The following is a 19,269-nucleotide window of genomic DNA, read 5'->3' as shown; positions in this document are numbered from 1 at the left end:
GTTAAAGTAGAAGTTTATTTTTGTCCCCCTCCTTGCCCCTCTCATTTTTCTAGACTGAGAAATTTACAAATTGGTGGTCTTGGACTCTGCAAGGCTTTTATTAATTTTGGGGCCCAATTCAAAACTTTTTAGGAGGATGAGTTGTTTTACTTCACAGTAGACCCATTGGAAGTCTATAGCAGTGTACGCATTGTAGAGAATATAAGGCGGCAGATGGTATGCCCATTTTCTATATGGGGAATCTCTGGGGGTCGCTTAACTAAGATTCTGACCATTACAGCGGTGAACATTTAAAAAGATTAGTGAAATCTATCATTGTTTGAAAAGAGAGGTGAGCTCTTCTAAAGGCCATCTTTAGCTATTTTACATGTTACTGTTGGCTAGAGGTAACCAGGACAGCCTGTCTTGCTTTCTGAATGTGGTTCTTCAGGCATTTCCTGACTTGATCATGCAGATACAGCCATCAGTGCCCCATTTCACTGTATCAGTGCCAAAATGCTCCTTAGGCAGTTGGAAATGTTTGATTATAGTATTGGTTGATCATAGGATTGATCCAATTCTGAAAGTGGAAGAGGCACAAGAGAAGATGCATGCTAGCATACCTGGAACCTTCCCAAAATGCTCCTTAGGCAGTTGGAAATGTTTGATTGATTATAGTATTAGTTTATCATAGGATTGATCCAATTTTGAAAGTGGAAGAGGCACAGGAGAAGATGCATGCTAGCATGCCTGGAACCTCTTGAGAAGCATGCTAAAATTACAGCTTTTTAGGGTACCTGTACAACTTTTTCATTAGGATCGGAGTTGGGCCTAGGAATATGCATTTTAAATAAGCATCTCAGGTGATTCTGATATCATTGGTCCAGGAACCACACTTTGAAAAGCGCTGTGCTAAGTGGTGAATAAGAGCCGTTGAATGAGAAACAATAGGGAAAATTTCCACAGATTGATGAAAATAAACTGAGAACCACTTTTGCTTTAAATAGGAGTTTGTTAGGTCATGATCAGACTTGAACAAAAGTTAATTTATTCCCAGATTTTCAGGACTACTTTGCACTCAGTCTTACCTGGATAGTCATAGAAATATTCAGCACCAGCAACTTAGAGAAAATCCTGAGATAAACATAATTTCTCTTTAATATACAACACCCATTTTAAACCCTGTACTAAAATAAGATCCTATACTGCTTCTACTCATAGATCCTTTCTGTAATGCCTTGACAATATCCCAATAGATAATCTGCTGTCTTAGTGGTGTAACTTGATTATGTGTGGAAGTTAGGATTTGGATATATATGAGTTGATGTCACTTTCTCCATCTGAGATTATCACCTCTGTGTTTTGAGCCACCTTTTCCATCCATAATAGGTCTAATGTGAGAATCTTCAATGAATGTCCATTCACCTTTGGCAAGAAAGGTTGAAACATTAGCTGTTTAAGATATTTCTTAAAATATCAAGTGCTTAAGTAAATGAGTCTTCTCAAACCTGAACAGCCATGAATGAATGTAAGAAAATGCCAGGAGTCTTTCAGGCCTCAGTTTTCAGTGCAACAGATGGAAACCTCTCTATTACATGAGCTCACATCTGTCTCTCTGACTTGACTGGGCTTGTGCCATAATGTGCTGTGGAATTACAGATTTGTAATCCCTAGAAAGCATGGTTGAAGTGAGACTGACAAAGAGCTAGACCCTAAAAGTTAATGGCACAGAGAACAAGGATCCTAGAGAACTAATAGTGAAATATAAATGTCAGTGGTTGCAAACCACTCATCATTTAATTTCTAGAAGTTAATACAGTAGACCCCAAATTAAAATGTTTGCTTTTTTGCCGTATTTCTTCATAAGTCGAATTCCCATTGATCTTGTGTTAATTTAAGAGCATTCTAGCATGGGAGCAGTTTTAACAGTCATTGTCAGCATGGTTTAAAAAAAAAAGGTTTGCAGAACACATACAGATTTTGCAATCTGTTAATAGTGTGGTATTATATATTTTTTTAATGGATCTCAATAAAGCTTTTGTAAAATTTGGAGATTTGAAGTAGGGAATATTGTTTGTTACTGTTAATCTGTTCATTCAGTTCTTTGCAAAGTTGCACTTGTGTCTATTTCCTTACATGAAAATACTTTGCAAAGTGTTGTTAGCTTGATTAGGAACCACTTTTGGTCTCTGTTTCGCCCTCTGTAAAATGAGACTTCAGGTAATTAGGATAAAACAAATTCGTGTATACAAAGCTTTTGGAACATCTCACAGCACCAAGTCAGTACTCTTAAATGTTACTTGTTATCCTGAGTATTTCCGGCAGAGACGGTGGCCCCCTCCCCTTTGCTTCTTTTGCATGTCCATTACTAACAGTAAATTATGTGTGCGTGTGCGCATGTGTGTAAGAATCTCTGTAAATTCTCTGAAAAGCCTCTAGTGTGGTTAAAACTCTATAGGTAAGGTCATTTCATGTATTAAAGGGGATGGTGCTGAGTGTACATTTATCCCTTTTTATAGTCATTTCAAGGAGTCTATTTGAGGAAGGAGATTAGACTAAATGGCTTCAGGGCCCCTTATAATGTAAAATCTTTACTGCTAAAGGAGCTTCTGTCTGTACCATGTATGGATAGAAGGGTGGGGAACAGGGATTGGCAGGGTGGGATGAGGGGACCATTGCAGAATCATAAAGGACTTGGTTTTCCCACTCTTCCTCCCTAGCTCCATCCTGGCTCTTTGCTCTACTCTCCCCAAAGCCTCAAGCAAATCTGGAGGTCCCTCTGCCTCAAAACACTAAGTATCCTGCATTAGACTGCTGGGGAAACGAGACATTGCTACATCCAAGCTCTCTCAAAATGAAGATATATTTCATTACATACCTAAGGGCATTAGGAAAAACTATGTTTAAATATAATTATACATTGTTTCAGTGATGCCAACTTTTTCAGCAGTCTTTGAACCTCATTAAAGTTTTTCATTTTCAGTTTTGCAAGTGCAGAAGTGATGTTTGTCACTTTATGTTTTAGGTTACCTATTCCTTTACATCTAGGAGGCAAACATTTGAATTTGTATTTGTCCTTGCATTTCTGCTTTGCGTAATGAGCATAAATGGCTCTAGGAAGGCAGTCTAGTCCATTACATTGCAGGCTGCATCTCAGAGCCAGCGACTTGCTGTCAGCTCACCCCAGCTCAGCTGTACCTTTGAAGTGGAGGGTAAGCCTTTCATCTTCGATCATTTTCACTTAATGACAGCCCAGCCTTTGATCAACTCAATTTTCCTCTTTCTTTTGCTTTATAATGAGTCACTTGGAAGTAAGGAGAGACCTGAAGTAGGCCCCAAAACGGCCACAACTTTTATGAGCACAATGGTTGTTTGACCTTCATATCTTAAGTAAATATACCAAAGGGAGTTAGCCCTTTCTGGCTGCTCATTGATAAAATTTGCTCACTGGATAATGTAAACTTAAAAAAGAAAGGTGGGGGTAGACAGGATAGAGAGAAGTAGAAATAAAATGGAAGCAACATACCCCTCCCTCAACATTTTAAATTGTTTAAATTTCATTTGGGGAACCCACCTTCACATTGGCCTTTAAAACTTCTCTGCATCATAGGGGATGTATTGTGTTTTGGAAACATACCAAATTCTACATGCTAGTGGAGTATTCGTTTTCAGATTACATTTTATGACCTTTTAGTTTATTATTTAACAGTCTCTTTTCTTGGAACTTGGTAAGGATACAGAAGTTCCTGGTTGGATAGGAACTTCTTTTGCACGAAGATATTAAGATTTCCAAATAATATTAAATTTGTGGAACAACTCTGCAATAGCTTCTTGAAAAAGCAACTCATATTCTGTGATTAATGCTGCATACCATTGCAATGCCATTTTTCTTAATATGAAATAAGATGTTATTCTTAATATATTAAATGTTCTTATGCATATATGAAATTAGCTGTTTGCCTCTCCAGTACATCTGCAATAAATATTATAATACTCTTTCAAGCTAGTCAGTATGTTTTTAGGCTTCACTTCCAGTAGTCTCTTAGTTTTTGCTTGGGGGTTGCAAACATCTTTTAATAATATCTTATGTAAACTACAATTATTGAATAAAATGTGTCCATAAAAGGACTCCAAAATATACTACATACTGTGAAAAAAAGAAAACCAACAAAACTGCGCATTAGCTTGGCACCAATTTAATGAAAGATGTCATGTTATAATTTTTTAGAATTGGTTTATTTTAACATAGGGTAGATTTCATTTGAGTGTTTTAAATCACTGTTCAGAATTTTTCTTCTATAAATATGCATCATTACTTGAGATGTTCTATATTCTTCATAACTGAGGTGTTACCAGGGAATATCTATTGAATGCATGTTGATTAATCATAGGTAACTGGAAGCTCTTAGCGCAACCCATGCCACTAAAACAATAGGCCATCTGTATTATTTTATTTAAAGAAAATGAGTTTTGGTATACTGAATTTTTTCTCCAACAATGAAAATAATCTTATTAGAATATTAAAAATGTCAACGGACAGTAATGAAAATGTAGATGTAGAAGGCTAATTAGACTGTCAGATTAACTTGTAGAATTTAAAATATGGAACTATATAGCAACTCAATTTTTATTTTCCCTCTTGCATATTGATAAGCTAGAAAAAAAGTATAGCTTTCTGGCTTTTTCAATTCGCAGAGTTTCTCAATTTATAAAGAAGAAAAAAAGATCGGTATGAGTATTGAGAAAATTATTGGGAAGATGAGAATAATGGCCTGTTTTGAAAAGGTCAGGTGACCCTACTAGCTGAAACATGTTTCCAGTTCCTTAAAAGTCTCTTAGACTTGCCTCTTCTCCAGCCTCACAGATGTGAACATTTTGACACCCTTCTCTCCCCACCTTACTCATGCAATATTGTCCTTGCCCCTCCCCTGTTCTGGTGTGTCCATCCAAGAAGTCATCCAGCATAGTGTCCTTAGACCACCTTTTCTGAAGTTTTGCTTTAGTTGTGTCAACACTTATAATGGCTCCCTATCAGCTGCCTATCACATCAAGTCTAAATGGTCGGCCTGCGTTCAAAGCCCTTTATTATCTGACCAACCCATCTATCTGTTTAACCTAACTCTTTACTGCTAGCCCTTTGTTTCAGTTAGATTGATCTCGCACACACACACAAAGTTGTTCTTGCTCTCTCTACTTATTCATACACTTGTCCCCACCTGGAATGCCCATATCCACTATTTCTAAGTGTCCAAATCCTACCTATTTTTCAAATCCCACTCCTGACTTTTACAGCTATAATCTGTGCGTTTTTCCTACAAACTGTCCATAAGCTTCTCTCTCTCTTTTTTTAATGTATTGAGTTTATCTTTATCTTCAAAAATTTGAACATTATCTCCTTTTTAATTTTTTTATTCCTAATATGGTAATTATAGATAGATATAACCTATATAAGCAAAACCTCTTCGTGGTCCTCAGTGATTTTTTGTTGTTGTTTAACAGCTTTATTGAGATGTGATTCACATGCCAGATAATTCACCCATTTAAAGAGCCACCTCTTTTATTTTGACATTTATCATGTTCTTCCCTTTAGTTACTTATCTCCATGACTTATCACTCCTACAAGAGCTAAAGTTCCTTTAGGCAAGTAACCAGATATCAAACATCTTTTTGTTTTTCTTAATTCCTGCAAACATACCAGTTATTAAAATGCTTTTGAGAGAACCTATTTCTTCCGCTAGTCCTAAGCCTCATACCTTCCTTAGATAGGATTATATTAAACAGTTAACAATTAGCCTTCAAAATAAAAGCTCTGTGTGTCAGTTTCTTGGATGATTTGTCAGAGTTACTAGTTCCTCTTAATTATTCTTTTGAGATGAGGACTGTCTTGAGAAGAAGGGTTGGCAGCAACTTTCAGAGCAAAGAAAATAGACGAGGGTGTGCCCCTGGAACCCCAGGTCCATGAAGTGGCCTGATGGCTTACCAACTTTGTCAAAATGTTGGTAAATAGTGCTGCAGCTAGGTAACATGATTAAGAGACACTGCATGATGCAGACAGTAAGGCTTATAAATATTTTAAGATAGTGAAGACCAAGGAATGCTGACTTGCCAAGGATGAAGGTAGGACTTACACTGTAGCCCAGACCTGAAAGTGAGCAGATGCTTTAGATAGATGGGAGGGGAGGCAGAAGAGCATTCCCAGCATGAGTGGACACAGCTTGAGCAGTGGAGTTTGGGAGGGGTGTGAAACCTGGAAAGAGAGAAGTAAGGCTGAAGGGATGGACTGTGGAGGTCTAGACTGCCTACCAGGTTGAAAAGTTTTAGATTTACTCCAGCAGCCCAGTCTATCAGGTACTTTAATCTCTTGTGATGGGAGGCTGGGTGACCATGTTGGAAGACTATCAGCCCAAGGTGAGAAGAACTGGAAGGATGGTCAGTTACTGTCAATAGTTTTTATTTGCCTGAACCATTCAGGTCAATTTATTCAAATATTTATTGAGCACCTCCTATATTCCGGGAAGAGTATAAGCTAGGGCCTGATTATATTGCGGGTTTTCTTATGTTTTTCTTTTAACCATCTTTAATATAAAAATGTTTCCCAAATCATACTGTACCGATTTGTAATCAGGGGTGCCCTGTTTCATCTAGCTTAGCTCTTGTCTCTTCCATAGCGAATAAATGATGTTTAATAAATGAGCAAGAGATTGAGTGATAATGACAAGGTGCGTACCCCCAAATTATGACAGTAAAAGAGAAAAGGTTACTTTTTTATACTAGAGAAGTCTGTGGGCACCATTTTAGCCAAGTAATCAAGCTTACTTCAGCAGCAGTGGGATGAAGCGGCTCCCGATTTCACCTGATGCGATGCACTGAGTATCACCTCTGTAGTGTTCTTGCCAGAAATGCTCAGCTCATGTCTAATCATGAGATGACCAGACCACCAAAAATTGTAGGATAGCTAATTGGTCTGGATTATTTAAAAATATCAGTGTCAGACAAAGGAAAAAAAAAGACAGAAGAAAAAGTTCCTTTATAGAAAAGAAAATAAAGAGACATGACAACTGACAACTACACTGAGCAGTATGTGATTCTTGATTGGATCCTGGATGCGCTCCCCCTCCCCCCCAAAGAAATAGTTCAGTTGGGGAAATTTGAATATGGATTGGATATTAATGACAGTATGTCAACTTTAAGTTTCTTGGATGTCATAATGGCATTGTGACTATGAAGGAGAATGTCTTGCTCTTAGAAGACACTTGTTGAAGTAGTTAGGGGTGAAATACCATGTCTACAGGTTATTTTAAAAACTGAAAGCAAGGTGAAGGGAATGGGATGTTCACTGTCTGTTCATTCTGCTTTCCAATAGCTTAAAACATTTTTTTTGAAATGAAAAGTTGGGAAAAATAAAATTATTTCCTTAGGGACTTAGCTCTTTCAGTGATACAGTTTGCAAAGTCTTACTTTAAATTGCTCATTTTACCAGTCTTCGTGGTTATTAGGTATTTGAATTATGTGCATGCCTGACTTCTTAATGCAGCTTTCACTCTCCCAGTGTTGTGGAGTCTTTGAACTTTCTGTCCTAATTTAATCCTTGGAAAATTCACTCTGGTGCTTCTGAAACCAGCATATTTAGCAACGATAAGTAATAAGTTAATGCATCTTTATGGGACAGCGGAATGACTTTCTGAGATCTTTGACTTAGAATATTTGTCATGTTCTAGTTACCTGCCAACTCCTACTGTCAAGGCTTTGGAGCCGATAATGAGATTTCATATTTGAAATAGGTTGTCCTGGACATGACCTACAGCAGTCCATATGCCAGTTTGTGTAAGAATTTGAATTGGTTCCGAGGAGCCTCATCTTATTCCTTAGAGTCTGGTCTAGAATATGTTACAGAAAACAAGATTACCTGTTTATCTTTTGAGAGACCACAGCAAACATGTTAGTCTTGCTCCGGAATCTGTAGTTTTTGAGCTGGGTGTGGTCAATGTTAGAATGTCACTAGGACTCTGCCATGCAGTTCAGCCCAGCTAGAAGGTATCAAAAGCTGCAGCAGGATGTCTTTGGATTGGGATTTGAATGTCAGAGATGAATACAAATTGGCCAGGGGACTTCCAAAAACATTCTAGTTGAGAAAAAGGTGAATGGAAGCAAGCAAATGAATTGAGAATGTATATATGGGGAAGAGGGGTCATGGGTTTAGCAAGCACTGGGCACGGTGCCAAGTTTTTTGTTTAGTCCTTGAACTAGTTCAAGGCCTCTGTGCGAATTTTCACACATGTGGAAACAGTCATAGGAAGTCAGGTAGCAGCCCCAAGATCACCTTGCTCACTCCCAGTGGAACAGATTTGGACTGCTCACTGACCCATGCTCTTTGGCACTATGTCTTTTAGATTAGTTGGTGGAAACTCTATATGTGCTAAGTTTATTAGAGGAGAGGAACTTTCCTGAATAGTGGGCGAGACATTTGGAGAAGTTCCCTTTGCTTCTATTCATTTCATCCTCTAAATGGGAGTCTTATCAACTGATGGAATTCAACAAACAGTATAATAAAAAATGGCCTGTTCTGGGAACTTAATGTAAGTTTTCATTGATTCTCACAAAAATCCCTCGAGGTAGGTGAAGAAATAGAGGCTCAAGAGAAATGAAGAGACTTTGCCAAGATCACACCTTTTTGTGGTTGCAAAGCCCACTTCCTGCCCTGGTCCTCTGCACTGGGCTGCTGTGGTCAGGGGTGCAGAAACGATGCCCCCTGCCTTACAGGGCACACCGGCCACACACAAGGTGTCACAAAGAGTAGCAGGACATGAGGAAACGCTTTGGGTGCACAAGCTGTAGTAAGTTCCTTCTAGAGGTTCAGAATGTTATGGGAGATCAGGGGAAGGAAAGTTTAATTTTCCAGTCACTCCTCCCATTCCCAAAAGTTGTCTTTTTCTTTCATTCTCCAGTGGTCAGTGGCCGATTTTAAGGCCCAGCCCTCTCAGGGCCCCTGGCCTAGTCATACTCTCCAGAATTCCCTTTAATTAAAGAAGATTTTGAAGATGCAGATACTACCATGTTACCTTAGATGTTCAACCTGTTACACGCCAAAGGGCTTAAAGAGAATTTCTTTGGATGTTTTTAACTCACGTTTTGAAAAGGTGATACCATTCCGCCTCAGCCTAATTCCTCTATTTAGTTGACAAGTGGAGTCCCACGGGAGGTGTCCCCAATGTTGAAGAGGTTAGAACAACCCTCATTCAGCAATTCCTTCTAAACATTTATAATAAGCTACACCCTGAGAGGAAATTGAGCCCCTAGCAAAGTGCCTGATTCCAGTTGCATCTGCAGACACTTCGCTTTCATAGTTCTCCTCCTCCTTATTAACAATAACATGTTACAAAAGTAGATTTGCAAGTAAATGTAGTGAAGCTTTTATGGCAGGCTTAAAGTGTCTTTTTTATTAAGGAGAGCTCTGTGCACTTGGCATTAAAGCTTCTTGAACTGATGTTATCTGCTTGATGTTATCTTCTTCGGATTCACAGGTCTTGTGTCAGTGCTGGGGCCCCAGATGGGGATTGTGAGGACATGAGCTACATTGTCCGATAATAATATCCAAGCAGACACAGTCCTTCCACCTGCACCAGTACAGTAAAAGCAGAGCTTTCATCCCTGATTTACTCAGAACCCTCTGTACCCCATATTACAGCCATAGCCGCAGTCTGTGGTCGGAGGACCAAGAGTAAACGGTGTGGTTATTAGATCTGGCTCAGGAAACTGAGGACATGGACAGGCATTTGATCTTTTTGAATCCCAGTCACGATTTACAAAACCAGAACCAAACCTAACACTGAGATCTGATAATCGTCAGCCTTATTATGTCACTGTTAGGTACCTGAATTTTTCTTTAAGCTAGGATGATGTATAGTAAGACATTAATTTGAGTCCTCTTACTTTGTGATAATTTCATCCAGGTTAGTGTTACATAATCTATGAAGATACAGTGTAGTTATAAATTCAATATAGTAAGTGAGATTTTAAGAACTTTTTAAAACCCTAAATGCAAATTTATTTTAAATAATGTAGAACTTGCTAATTAAATGAATAATATGTGGATGTGAATAACAATTTTTAATTTACTTTAAAATATTTTCAGTACTTTTTGATATTCAGATTAACCTTTCTATTCAACTTTTTAAAACGTTCTAGTGTATATTTAGAATGGATATTGAGAATTATAGACATCTTACTACCATTTCTTTGGGATTATTTTATTACCCTTTCCCTTCTTGCCGCTATAGAATTACAGATATTTAAAACCATTAGGGACTGTCAACATCATCCACCCTTGGGGCATGTCTGGGAACAGGCGCCACCTGGACATACTGAGTCTCAATCTGGATGAGACCCCCACCTGGTCTCCAGGGACCCCTCCCCTTCACCTGTGCTTTTCAGAATGAGCCCGTGTCTTTCCTGTGTGTTCCTTCACCTTGAGGCACAGCATGAATCTCTACACTTTTCCTGGTACTGAGTCAAGAAGTCCACTTTCTTTCAGTGCCAGCCCATTGGTCTCCTCCCCTCCTTGGCAGGTTTTGATCTGGCAGCGACCTCCAGAGTTGCAGGATTTTTTTTCTCTATAATCTCATTGTTGCTCTAATGAAAACACGAGATCTGATCTGCTCAAACCAAGCTCAGTCAGTGCTCAGGACATGGCATAGCCTCCCCCGCCTGGCTGAGCGGACCTTAGTGACCTTTAGCTGAGAGTTTGGCCTTCAGATATAAGATCGGGCTCTGCAAGTTTAGAGCTATTAGTCTGAGGCTACCTGAGAGGAACAGCGGGAAAGGCATTTGTGTTGCACCTCAAGGGGTGATGGGAAAGTGGGCTCCATCCCTGAGTTGTAGAATCTTGTGCAGTCCTTGTACTGTTGGCAGACAGTACGTCACATCTTTTATCTCTGCTGGCTCGCCTGGGTTTCATCGTCTTGCCTAACAGCCCTCTTAAAAAAAAAAAAAGAAGAAAAGAAAAAAGAAAGAAAGAAAAAGTTAACTAGAATGGGGATAGCCACGAGTTGAACTGTTTGAAAGAGGTTGACTTCACAGTCTTCTCCCCAGCTGCTAGTCCGTGAGACAAAGAAGTATTATTTGAAAGAAAATGAATAAGCCTTGGCTGCCGGGGCTTCTGCCCTGCATGGTCATGAGTTTGTGAGAGGCGAGCTGGGTTGTGAAATGTTAGAGTGCAGTTATTTTATCAGGGTGCTCTCTTGCCAGTAGGGTGATGTCAGTCGGCTCGCCGTGGACTGTGGTCAGACAGGAGACATCCACATAGCCAAGTGGCTGGCGTAGGGGCATCTGTGGTTTTACTTCTTTGCTTTAGGTTCAGACATGATAAAAGGGGTGGGGAGGGGAACAGAACGTAAAGTCTTGGCCACAGCAAAGATTTAAATTGTGGCAGAAAACTCTGTTGGGCTACCTAGAGATTTTTGTGAAAAACCTATCCTTAAAAGTTTTAGCAGGATACGTTTTAGCATAGTTGTACCTTCCCCTTTTCCATGAACACAAGTATTGGCATTTCAGCTTTACACTGTTTGACTAACCTTCATAAAATGACAACAAATGCCATTATTTTGATTAATTTCTCTTGAGTCATGCCACAGTCTTAAATGCAGTCACAAATCCCTGTCTGGCAGTTGGCCCACAGAGTTGGTGCTGTGATGGGCAGTTGAAGGACCCAGTTTCTAATGCTGGTGTTGCTGCTTTTCCCTTGAATCCATTAATCTCCCTGAAACTAAATCACTTGCCTCATCTCCATGTTGAAGGTCTTGGCTTTGATCATTCAGTTAGTTGTATGAAAGTCAAACTCGTATTTTGTGGACCAGATTATATTCATCTCTGGTTTCAATTGACTAACTACAACTTTCTTGTAGTATTTGAATAAATGAACGAAGCTGGAACACTGAGAATTAGAAGTGTACTTGAGTTTTAATTAAATCTCCTTCAGTGACAAGGTAAATTATTGGTCGACAATACTTGTCAAATTAGTTGAATCAGTTTTTTTCTCGTACCATGTAAAGTGTCCTGTAAAAGTTTAGTATTTCTCAATCAGCAATTAAAATAAGACAACATTATGTAGAGTGTAGACTCTTAAAGCCAAAGTTAGGCCTTCAAGATGATCTAATTGAACCACTTAAATTTACAAATGAAGAACAGCTGAGTACTGTTTGGAAGGCCCTCCAGTTAGATTCCATGTTGCATCCTGTCTAAGATGAAGGGTTGTTTCACATCCTTCTAAGCAATAATCCTGCCTATTTGACTGTACGACAAACTTCAGCCTCAGCTGTAATAAAATGTTGGAAATACATAGTCTTAGAATTGTTGAAATATTGTAATAACAGGGTTCTGAAACTAGGCTTATATATTCCTGGGTCTTGACTCTCCTCTCCATTCTGACTTAAAAAGATATTTCTTATATTTCACCAAAATCATTATATGGCACATCATAAAGCTAAATGATTTTCTTTTTTGTTTCTCTCTCTTAATTTTTTTTCATTGCAATTAATATCTGCTGAGTCTTGTGAAATCCTGGGCCAAATCTTTTCTCATCTTTAATTGGAAGAAATAGTTAAGAAATATTTTGGTCCATATATTGGAACTTCCATCATGACTAAAAACGGAAGTTAAGTAATTTTTTGCATCTATTCATTTTTCTTCATAGATAAAAAGCCCAAACATATTAAAAATTAAACTCCTTTTGCAAATTAAAAAAAAAAATTAAATTGACAATTGTAGTTAAGCCAGCTTGAGAAACTTAAAATACTGGGTTCAGTTCAGTTCAAATCTCCCTTCTCCTGTTTATTCTTGAAAAAGAAAGATAATCTTTTCTCCTTTTCCAATTAGCAAACCATTTTGAAATTTAAAATACCCAGTAGTACAAAAAAAAAAGTCTTTTATACCCCCAAAATAAGTTCCTTCTGGTATGTATTTTTTCCCTCCTCTGCTTGTATAAGTGTCATCATTTGTTTTTCTGACAGTACTTCGTACAGCCTTCAGCATATAACAGGCACTCAAACTCAGTCTGATTAAAAGCTGAGCTGGAGCTTATCTGAACTGAGACATAGTAGAGAGATATGGCTATAATAACAAAATGTTTCTTTTCAGGGAAAATTAATGGATGCTTGGTTAAGTGTGAAAAACCTGAGAGAAAAGGATCTAATAATACTGGGGTCTACTTACAAATATATTCTTATTTGGGGGGATATTAACAACTTTAATAAGGTATAAGTCACATACCAGACAATTCACCCATTTAAAGTATGCACATCAGTGGTTTTTAGTATATTCACAGAGTTGTGTAACCTTCACCACAATCAATTTTAGAACATTTTCATCATCCCCCAAATGAAACCCTGTGCTGATTAGCAGTCACTTTCCATTCCCCCTTCTCCCAGCTCCTAGCAATCACTGATCTACTTTTTATCTTTTTGGATTTGCCTATTCTGGACATTTCATCTAAATGGAATCAGAAATATATGGACTTTTGTGTCTGGCTTCTTTCACTTGGCATACTGTTTTCTAGGTTCATCCATGCTGTAGCATGATTAGTATTTAATTCCTTTTTATGGCTGGATAATATTTTATCGAATGGATATATTCACATTTGGTATCCATTCATTAGGTGATAGACATTTGGTTTTTGGCTATAATGAATAATGCTGTAATGAACAGTCATATTTAAGTTTTTGTGTGAAAATATGTTTTCATTTCTCTTGGCTATGTACCTAGGAGTGGAATTGCTGGGTCATATGGTAACTGTGTTTAACTTTTGAGGAATTGCCAGACTGTTCCTCAGCAATGGCACCATTTTACATTCATACCAGCAATGCATGAGGGTTTCAACTTCTCTATATCCTCATCAGCATTTGTTATTGTCTGTTTTTTGATTATAGTGGGTGCGAAGTGGTAACTTACTGTGGTTTTAATCTTTGTTACTCTGATGGCTAGTGGCATTGGACACCTTTCCATGTGCTTATTGGCCATTTGTATATATCTTTGGAAAAATGTTCAGATCCTTTCCTATTTTTATATTGGGTTATCATTTTATCGTTGAGTTGTAAGAGTCTTTATGTAAATATATTCTTAAATAGATCTTTTAAAATTTTTTATTCTATGGCATCTTTATCTTTAACATACCCTAAAACTCTATGACCTGGGCACCTTGTTGCCCTGCTTCATTTATTCAGTCAGTATTTACTGACCATCTATGTGTGGAAAGTATTGTGCTCCACGCTCTCAAGTATATAAAATGAATAAAATATTCCCTGCTTCAAGGATTACAGAACAAAGCAGGAAGGGAAGTACCATAGCGATAAATTTCTATGGGTGTTCAGAGGAAGAAGAGATGACTTTGAGATTGAAGAATCAAGGAAAACAACCTGAAGGAGGTGGCATTTTAAGTGGCTTTTGCAGGATGCAAAAGATTTAAATACAAGAAGATTAGGGGAAGAAGCTGAGTAAAGATCTTGAGGTTGGACTGTGTGTTCTCTCTGGAATGGTGACTAGTCTAGTTTAACTTTTAGGGCTGAATTTTCAGAGATTAAAAAGAGGGAATACTAGGAACACAGACCATAAAGGTAGTTGGGACCACGTGTTGGTTCTGAATACAGTAGCAGTCTTGATAGTCTTTTTTTTTTTTATTTTTTTTTATCAGTGATTGGTGAGCCCCCAGATGTTTGAGATTAGGATGGATTGACATACTCAGACCGGTGCCTTGGAAGACTGAGTTTACAGAGGTGTGTGCGAAGAGTGGGGATTGGGGGAGTGATTGAAAGTAGCTCTGCTCTGTTTCTATCTTGGAGACTGGCATGTGCATTAGAAGGCCTGCAGTTAAGAAACGCCTGTGGAATTGTTTAATCTCGTGATTTTCAAGTTTATTTTACCGTGGATGGACCTTTTCTTTTTTAAAATCCGAGGTACATATTTTGCTACCTTAGTTTAATATTATACAAGTAATAATTTCTTAGTAAATGTTGGTTGGTTACTTGATCACTTATTTATAGGACTGTGGATCGTAAATTGGATTGCAAGGGTTGAAGGAATCTTCAATATTAGCTAGTCCATCCCTTCATTGTATAGAGGCCTTAGAGGAGAAGCGTGTGCTCGTTTTTGCCCAGTCCTAAATAAAGGGAGAGTGTCCTGCAAGTGTCTTGACGCCAGAAAAAATGTTCTCTGTTTTACTAAAAATAATTTTAATCCTCCTTTGCTACATACACAATAACAAGAAATTCTGCTCTACAATACAAGTGTTGGGCGATGGTCCTTAAGGGTGGAAGCCCAAAGATGAATGAAGGCATTTGGCAGACCAGACCTGTGTCTGCCCTTCAAATTGTGGATTCTTTTCCTTCTACCCATAGTTTCTTTGCTCTAAGCAATATGTGGGCCTTGCACCGTGTTTAAGAAGAGGGGGTGTTAGTCTGATAGGCAGGGGGCATGGATTCTTTCCTACGGTTAACCTTTTAACTGTGTGACCCCAAGTAGGTCTCTCCGTGTTCGGGGCACAGATTTCTTATTCCTTCAGCCTTTATAATTAGTGATCTGATTCTGTGATCCACAGCCTTACAACTGATCAAGCAAGCACCCAACATTTACTAAGAAATTATTACTTTCGTAATATTGAACTAAGGCAGCAAAACCCAAAGTATGCTTGAGGGAATCTGTGTGTACAGGCCCCTTCCAGCGGCAGCAGCATGCGTGTCCTATCATCTCTAGAGGATCTGGTAGTTACGTCATGGCCCCTAAGGGAGGACCACCTGTGGTTCCCCTATGGGTCCATTATACCCCAGGTTAGGAATCTCCAGTGTTTCTAAAGGATTCCTGTGGATTTTCTTCTTTGTATGTTAGACATCAGTGATTCAGTCTTAAAGATAAGCAGTGCATCAATTTGATGAACTTGAAATGCAAACAAGCCCAAGAACTTACACTAAATGGATATTGGGGAGTGGTGCAGGAATGTTGTTCTTACCCCAAGAGTTTTGCTTTTCACGTAACACTGTATGCTGTGTTAAGTGACTCTTCCTTTTTTTGGAGTGATTTGAATTTGTTGCTGTGGTGGTGGTTTTCCATGGCAACTGCTGTTGACACACATCTGGCAACTGATGAAATGGCTTCCAAAGCCCAGGGGTCCACACAGAGTCTGAGTACTCCTCACCCTACTAGTCCTGCCAGAGATGTGGAGAAACACTGGGTGGAGGGCCTGGTGGCTCTGCTGGGTTGACGAGGTTTGATTTGCAGTGGCTGAGTTCTTGGGGGTATCATCAGGGCTTCTCCAAAAGTTAGCTGGGCTACTTGACACTTTGCACTGGAAATTCCTTCTGTCCTCCCTGTGGAGGAGGCAAATGTAAGAATGAGGGGCATATTTAGAAAGAATATTTTCTAACCTATCAAGGTGTAAATATTAGCAGTGTTTTATTTGCTTGTTCATTTGTTTAAACAAAAAATTACTAAATTGAAAGTAGAGGTCAGCCAAAATCCTACTGAATTTCTGAGTGTAGTAGGCCAGCATAAGGCCTGTTTAAGGTATCTCATTTAAAGTGGAAAGTTCCAGTTTGCACTGGGGCCAAAATCCCTAAAAGAAATCCTTATTGGAGGTGTATTATGGGTCACTGTATATTTGCTAGTTTATATGTTGGTGACTAAATTGGCAAATTTTTTATTTTTCCTGGTAAACAGTCAGAAGGTTTTTTCCTCACTCCTTTCCCTCACAAAATCGTATTTGTCATACGTGTATGAAGTAAACGACTGTTAAAACTGCCCACACATCTGTGGTGATATGAAAATGAGCGGTGGCAAACAAAGATTCCCTTTCTTAGGTACCACAAGGCCTCGGATGAACTTGACTTTACCCTGATATCACTCTCAAATTGTGACCAAGTGGAAACAAAATTGGTCAGGCCTTAGAGACCAAGACGAATAGCACAACAAAAGGGTTATTCTTTGTGAAAAATTTAGATCCCCCTACCCTCCTATGACTTAGAAAACTTAAACGTTTTCTCTTAAAGTAGTTATTACTCTTGTTTATAAATTTAGATCGTATATAACCTGTATTATATAAGCATATAAAGGGTTATACTTATTTTTTATTCACGAGGCACCAAGTTATCACCTAGCACAAAGCCTTTTAAAAAAGGGAATGAAAAGCATCAAGATGTTGAATAAGATCAAAATGTGAACTCTAATTTGAGTGTCTGACTTTGAAGAATGTTTTGAGAACTGTACCTGTGTATTAAGCTCATGATAAATTTTATGCAGACTGTTGATAATCATTTTTAACATGCCATTTTTAGTGTCCTCTAAGAATAAAATTTCCCAATAAACAATGCATTTTTATTTCTTTTAACTTTTTGTGCAGATATGAATTATTAACCAATAAATTTTCCTCATTCTCAAAAAAAAAGAAGACAGCATACCAAAAATATAATAAAAATGTAACAAGCAAGAAAAGTGAGTTTGGCATGGTTGTTCTAATGAACCCTGTGTTAGGTCATTCTCTTATAGGTATGGAGTCAAATACCCATAAATCAAGAGACATTTCATGTTTTAAATTAACTTTTGAGATAGTTTATGGTCAATATTTTTTCCCTGTGTTACTTTATTGCAACTTTTAATTTTAAACTCTACCCTAAAGAGTTTTTGAAGAAATAGTAATTACGTGAGGTAATGGAGGTGTTGGCTAACTCTATGGTGGTAAAGGTTTTGCAGTATATAAGTGTACCAAATCAACACGTTGTACACCTTAAACTTACATAATGTTATATGTCAGTTAAATCTCAATAAAACTGGGGGGAAAAAGAGTTATTGTGTTAAAAAACCACATTTATGTAAAATGTCTCATGCTTGGCAGCTCACCGTATGCTCGGACTGCGTTCTGAGAATGGCAGGCAGCGTGTTACGTTGCCAAAAACTTTCCACTGGGAGTAGTTTTGCTAGGGCGGGGAGAGCCAGAGGCTGAGGTGGGGACATTTCTCCTGCTTGGTGACTACATCATTTTTCTTTCATAGGTGAAGCTGCTCTCAGGGGAGAACCCAGGATGCAGACCATCCCTGTGGCATCTGCCCTCACCAGTCACCGCACAGGCCCCCCACCCATCAGCCCCAGCAAGAGGAAGTTCAGCATGGAACAAGGGGATGACGACCTGGACTGTGAAAATGACCATGCTTCCAAGATAAGTCGCATCTTCAACCCTCATCTGTAAGTTCTCTGGTTTTGAATGCTGTCTCTCTTGCAACTTTGTATCAACAGTGAAGTGATGAATGGTGCTCATCTGCCTGGAGTGGGTATTAAACCGATTTTAATGACTCACGAAGAGACCTCTTATTTCCTTCTGGCTTACTTGTATGATCGTTCGCGTGTTTTCCCCCTGGACATTAATGTTCCCTTAGAGCTTTTTGGGTTGGTTGTCCAAAACATTACCTTTTCTTGCTTGTACCACTGATGGTTGTTAGGAGAATCAGCCTTTGGTGAATGTCTTTATATACTAGGAACATAAAGGGAAGGTTATCATCTGAGTAAACTTCGGTAAAATATTTTGCTTGAAAGTCTAGAATTGTAAATACACACTAGAAAGTATTCTCACTGTGTGTGTTCACGATATAAACTTGAGACCTTCCCAAAATGGGAGTGATGGCGTTTTGTATTTATGATGAGGTGCTGTCCATCAAATCTGGTGTGTGAGCCTGTTGTAGCCATTGGAGAACCAGTCTTGGGGCCAGGAGAGCTGGGTGCTAGTCCTTGATCTGTCACTAACACTCGGCAATAACAATTATGACATGTGTTGCTGTAACTCTGGGCCTCAGTTTCCTTATTTGTGAAATGAAGGGGTTGAAACGAAAGCTGTCTGAATCTGTGCAACATTATCACGTTTATATTTGGAAAACAGCTTCCCCTTTGCACTCTCTTCTGACATACACGTGCCTCGTGAAGGGAGTGGGGTGGTGCTTTTTCACACGTTGTCAGGAATTGGGAGATACCCAGCCAGCTGCTGAGAGAGTCTGCTCTGGCAATTGTGTAACCAGGTGGTATGATCAGAGTCTGGGGTGTTGGCAGAGGCGGGGAGGTACCTCTGGTTATTGGAAAGAGTCTCTGTGTGTATCCAGGTACTACCCCCCGCTTCCCATGAATGAATTAATATTATGTAATTATTGAAGATGCTCAGCTTCCCCGGTTCTGACTTCCGAGGATGCTGCTGGTTCTGGCAGGGATGTGAGGCTTGAAGAGTTCCTGTTTCCTCATTGGTGGAGGGGACCTTGCGCAGTTAGAGGTGGC

General features: G+C 38.9%; 1 protein-coding gene across 3 annotated transcripts in view; it reads left to right on the top strand.

Annotated features, from left to right (window-relative positions):
• VGLL4 (vestigial like family member 4) overlaps positions 1-19,269 on the top strand; it is a 74,086-nt gene that overhangs the window by 16,110 nt on the left and 38,707 nt on the right. For 2 of the 3 annotated variants that reach the window (XM_006917626.3, XM_025050699.1), the window contains exon 2: positions 18,006-18,195. In XM_006917626.3, the coding sequence (XP_006917688.1) occupies positions 18,006-18,195 (190 nt within the window). Of the gene's footprint in view, positions 1-14,659; positions 14,742-18,005; positions 18,196-19,269 lie in introns of all 3 variants that reach the window. The other variant, XM_025050698.1, reaches the window with a different exon arrangement.

The sequence above is a fragment of the Pteropus alecto genome, unplaced genomic scaffold (genome assembly GCF_000325575.1).
Source record: "Pteropus alecto unplaced genomic scaffold, ASM32557v1 scaffold75, whole genome shotgun sequence".
NCBI classification, from domain to species: domain Eukaryota; kingdom Metazoa; phylum Chordata; class Mammalia; order Chiroptera; family Pteropodidae; genus Pteropus; species Pteropus alecto.
The sequence above is the reverse complement of the archived record's forward strand: the minus strand, read 5'-3'. Positions and strand labels throughout refer to the sequence as shown.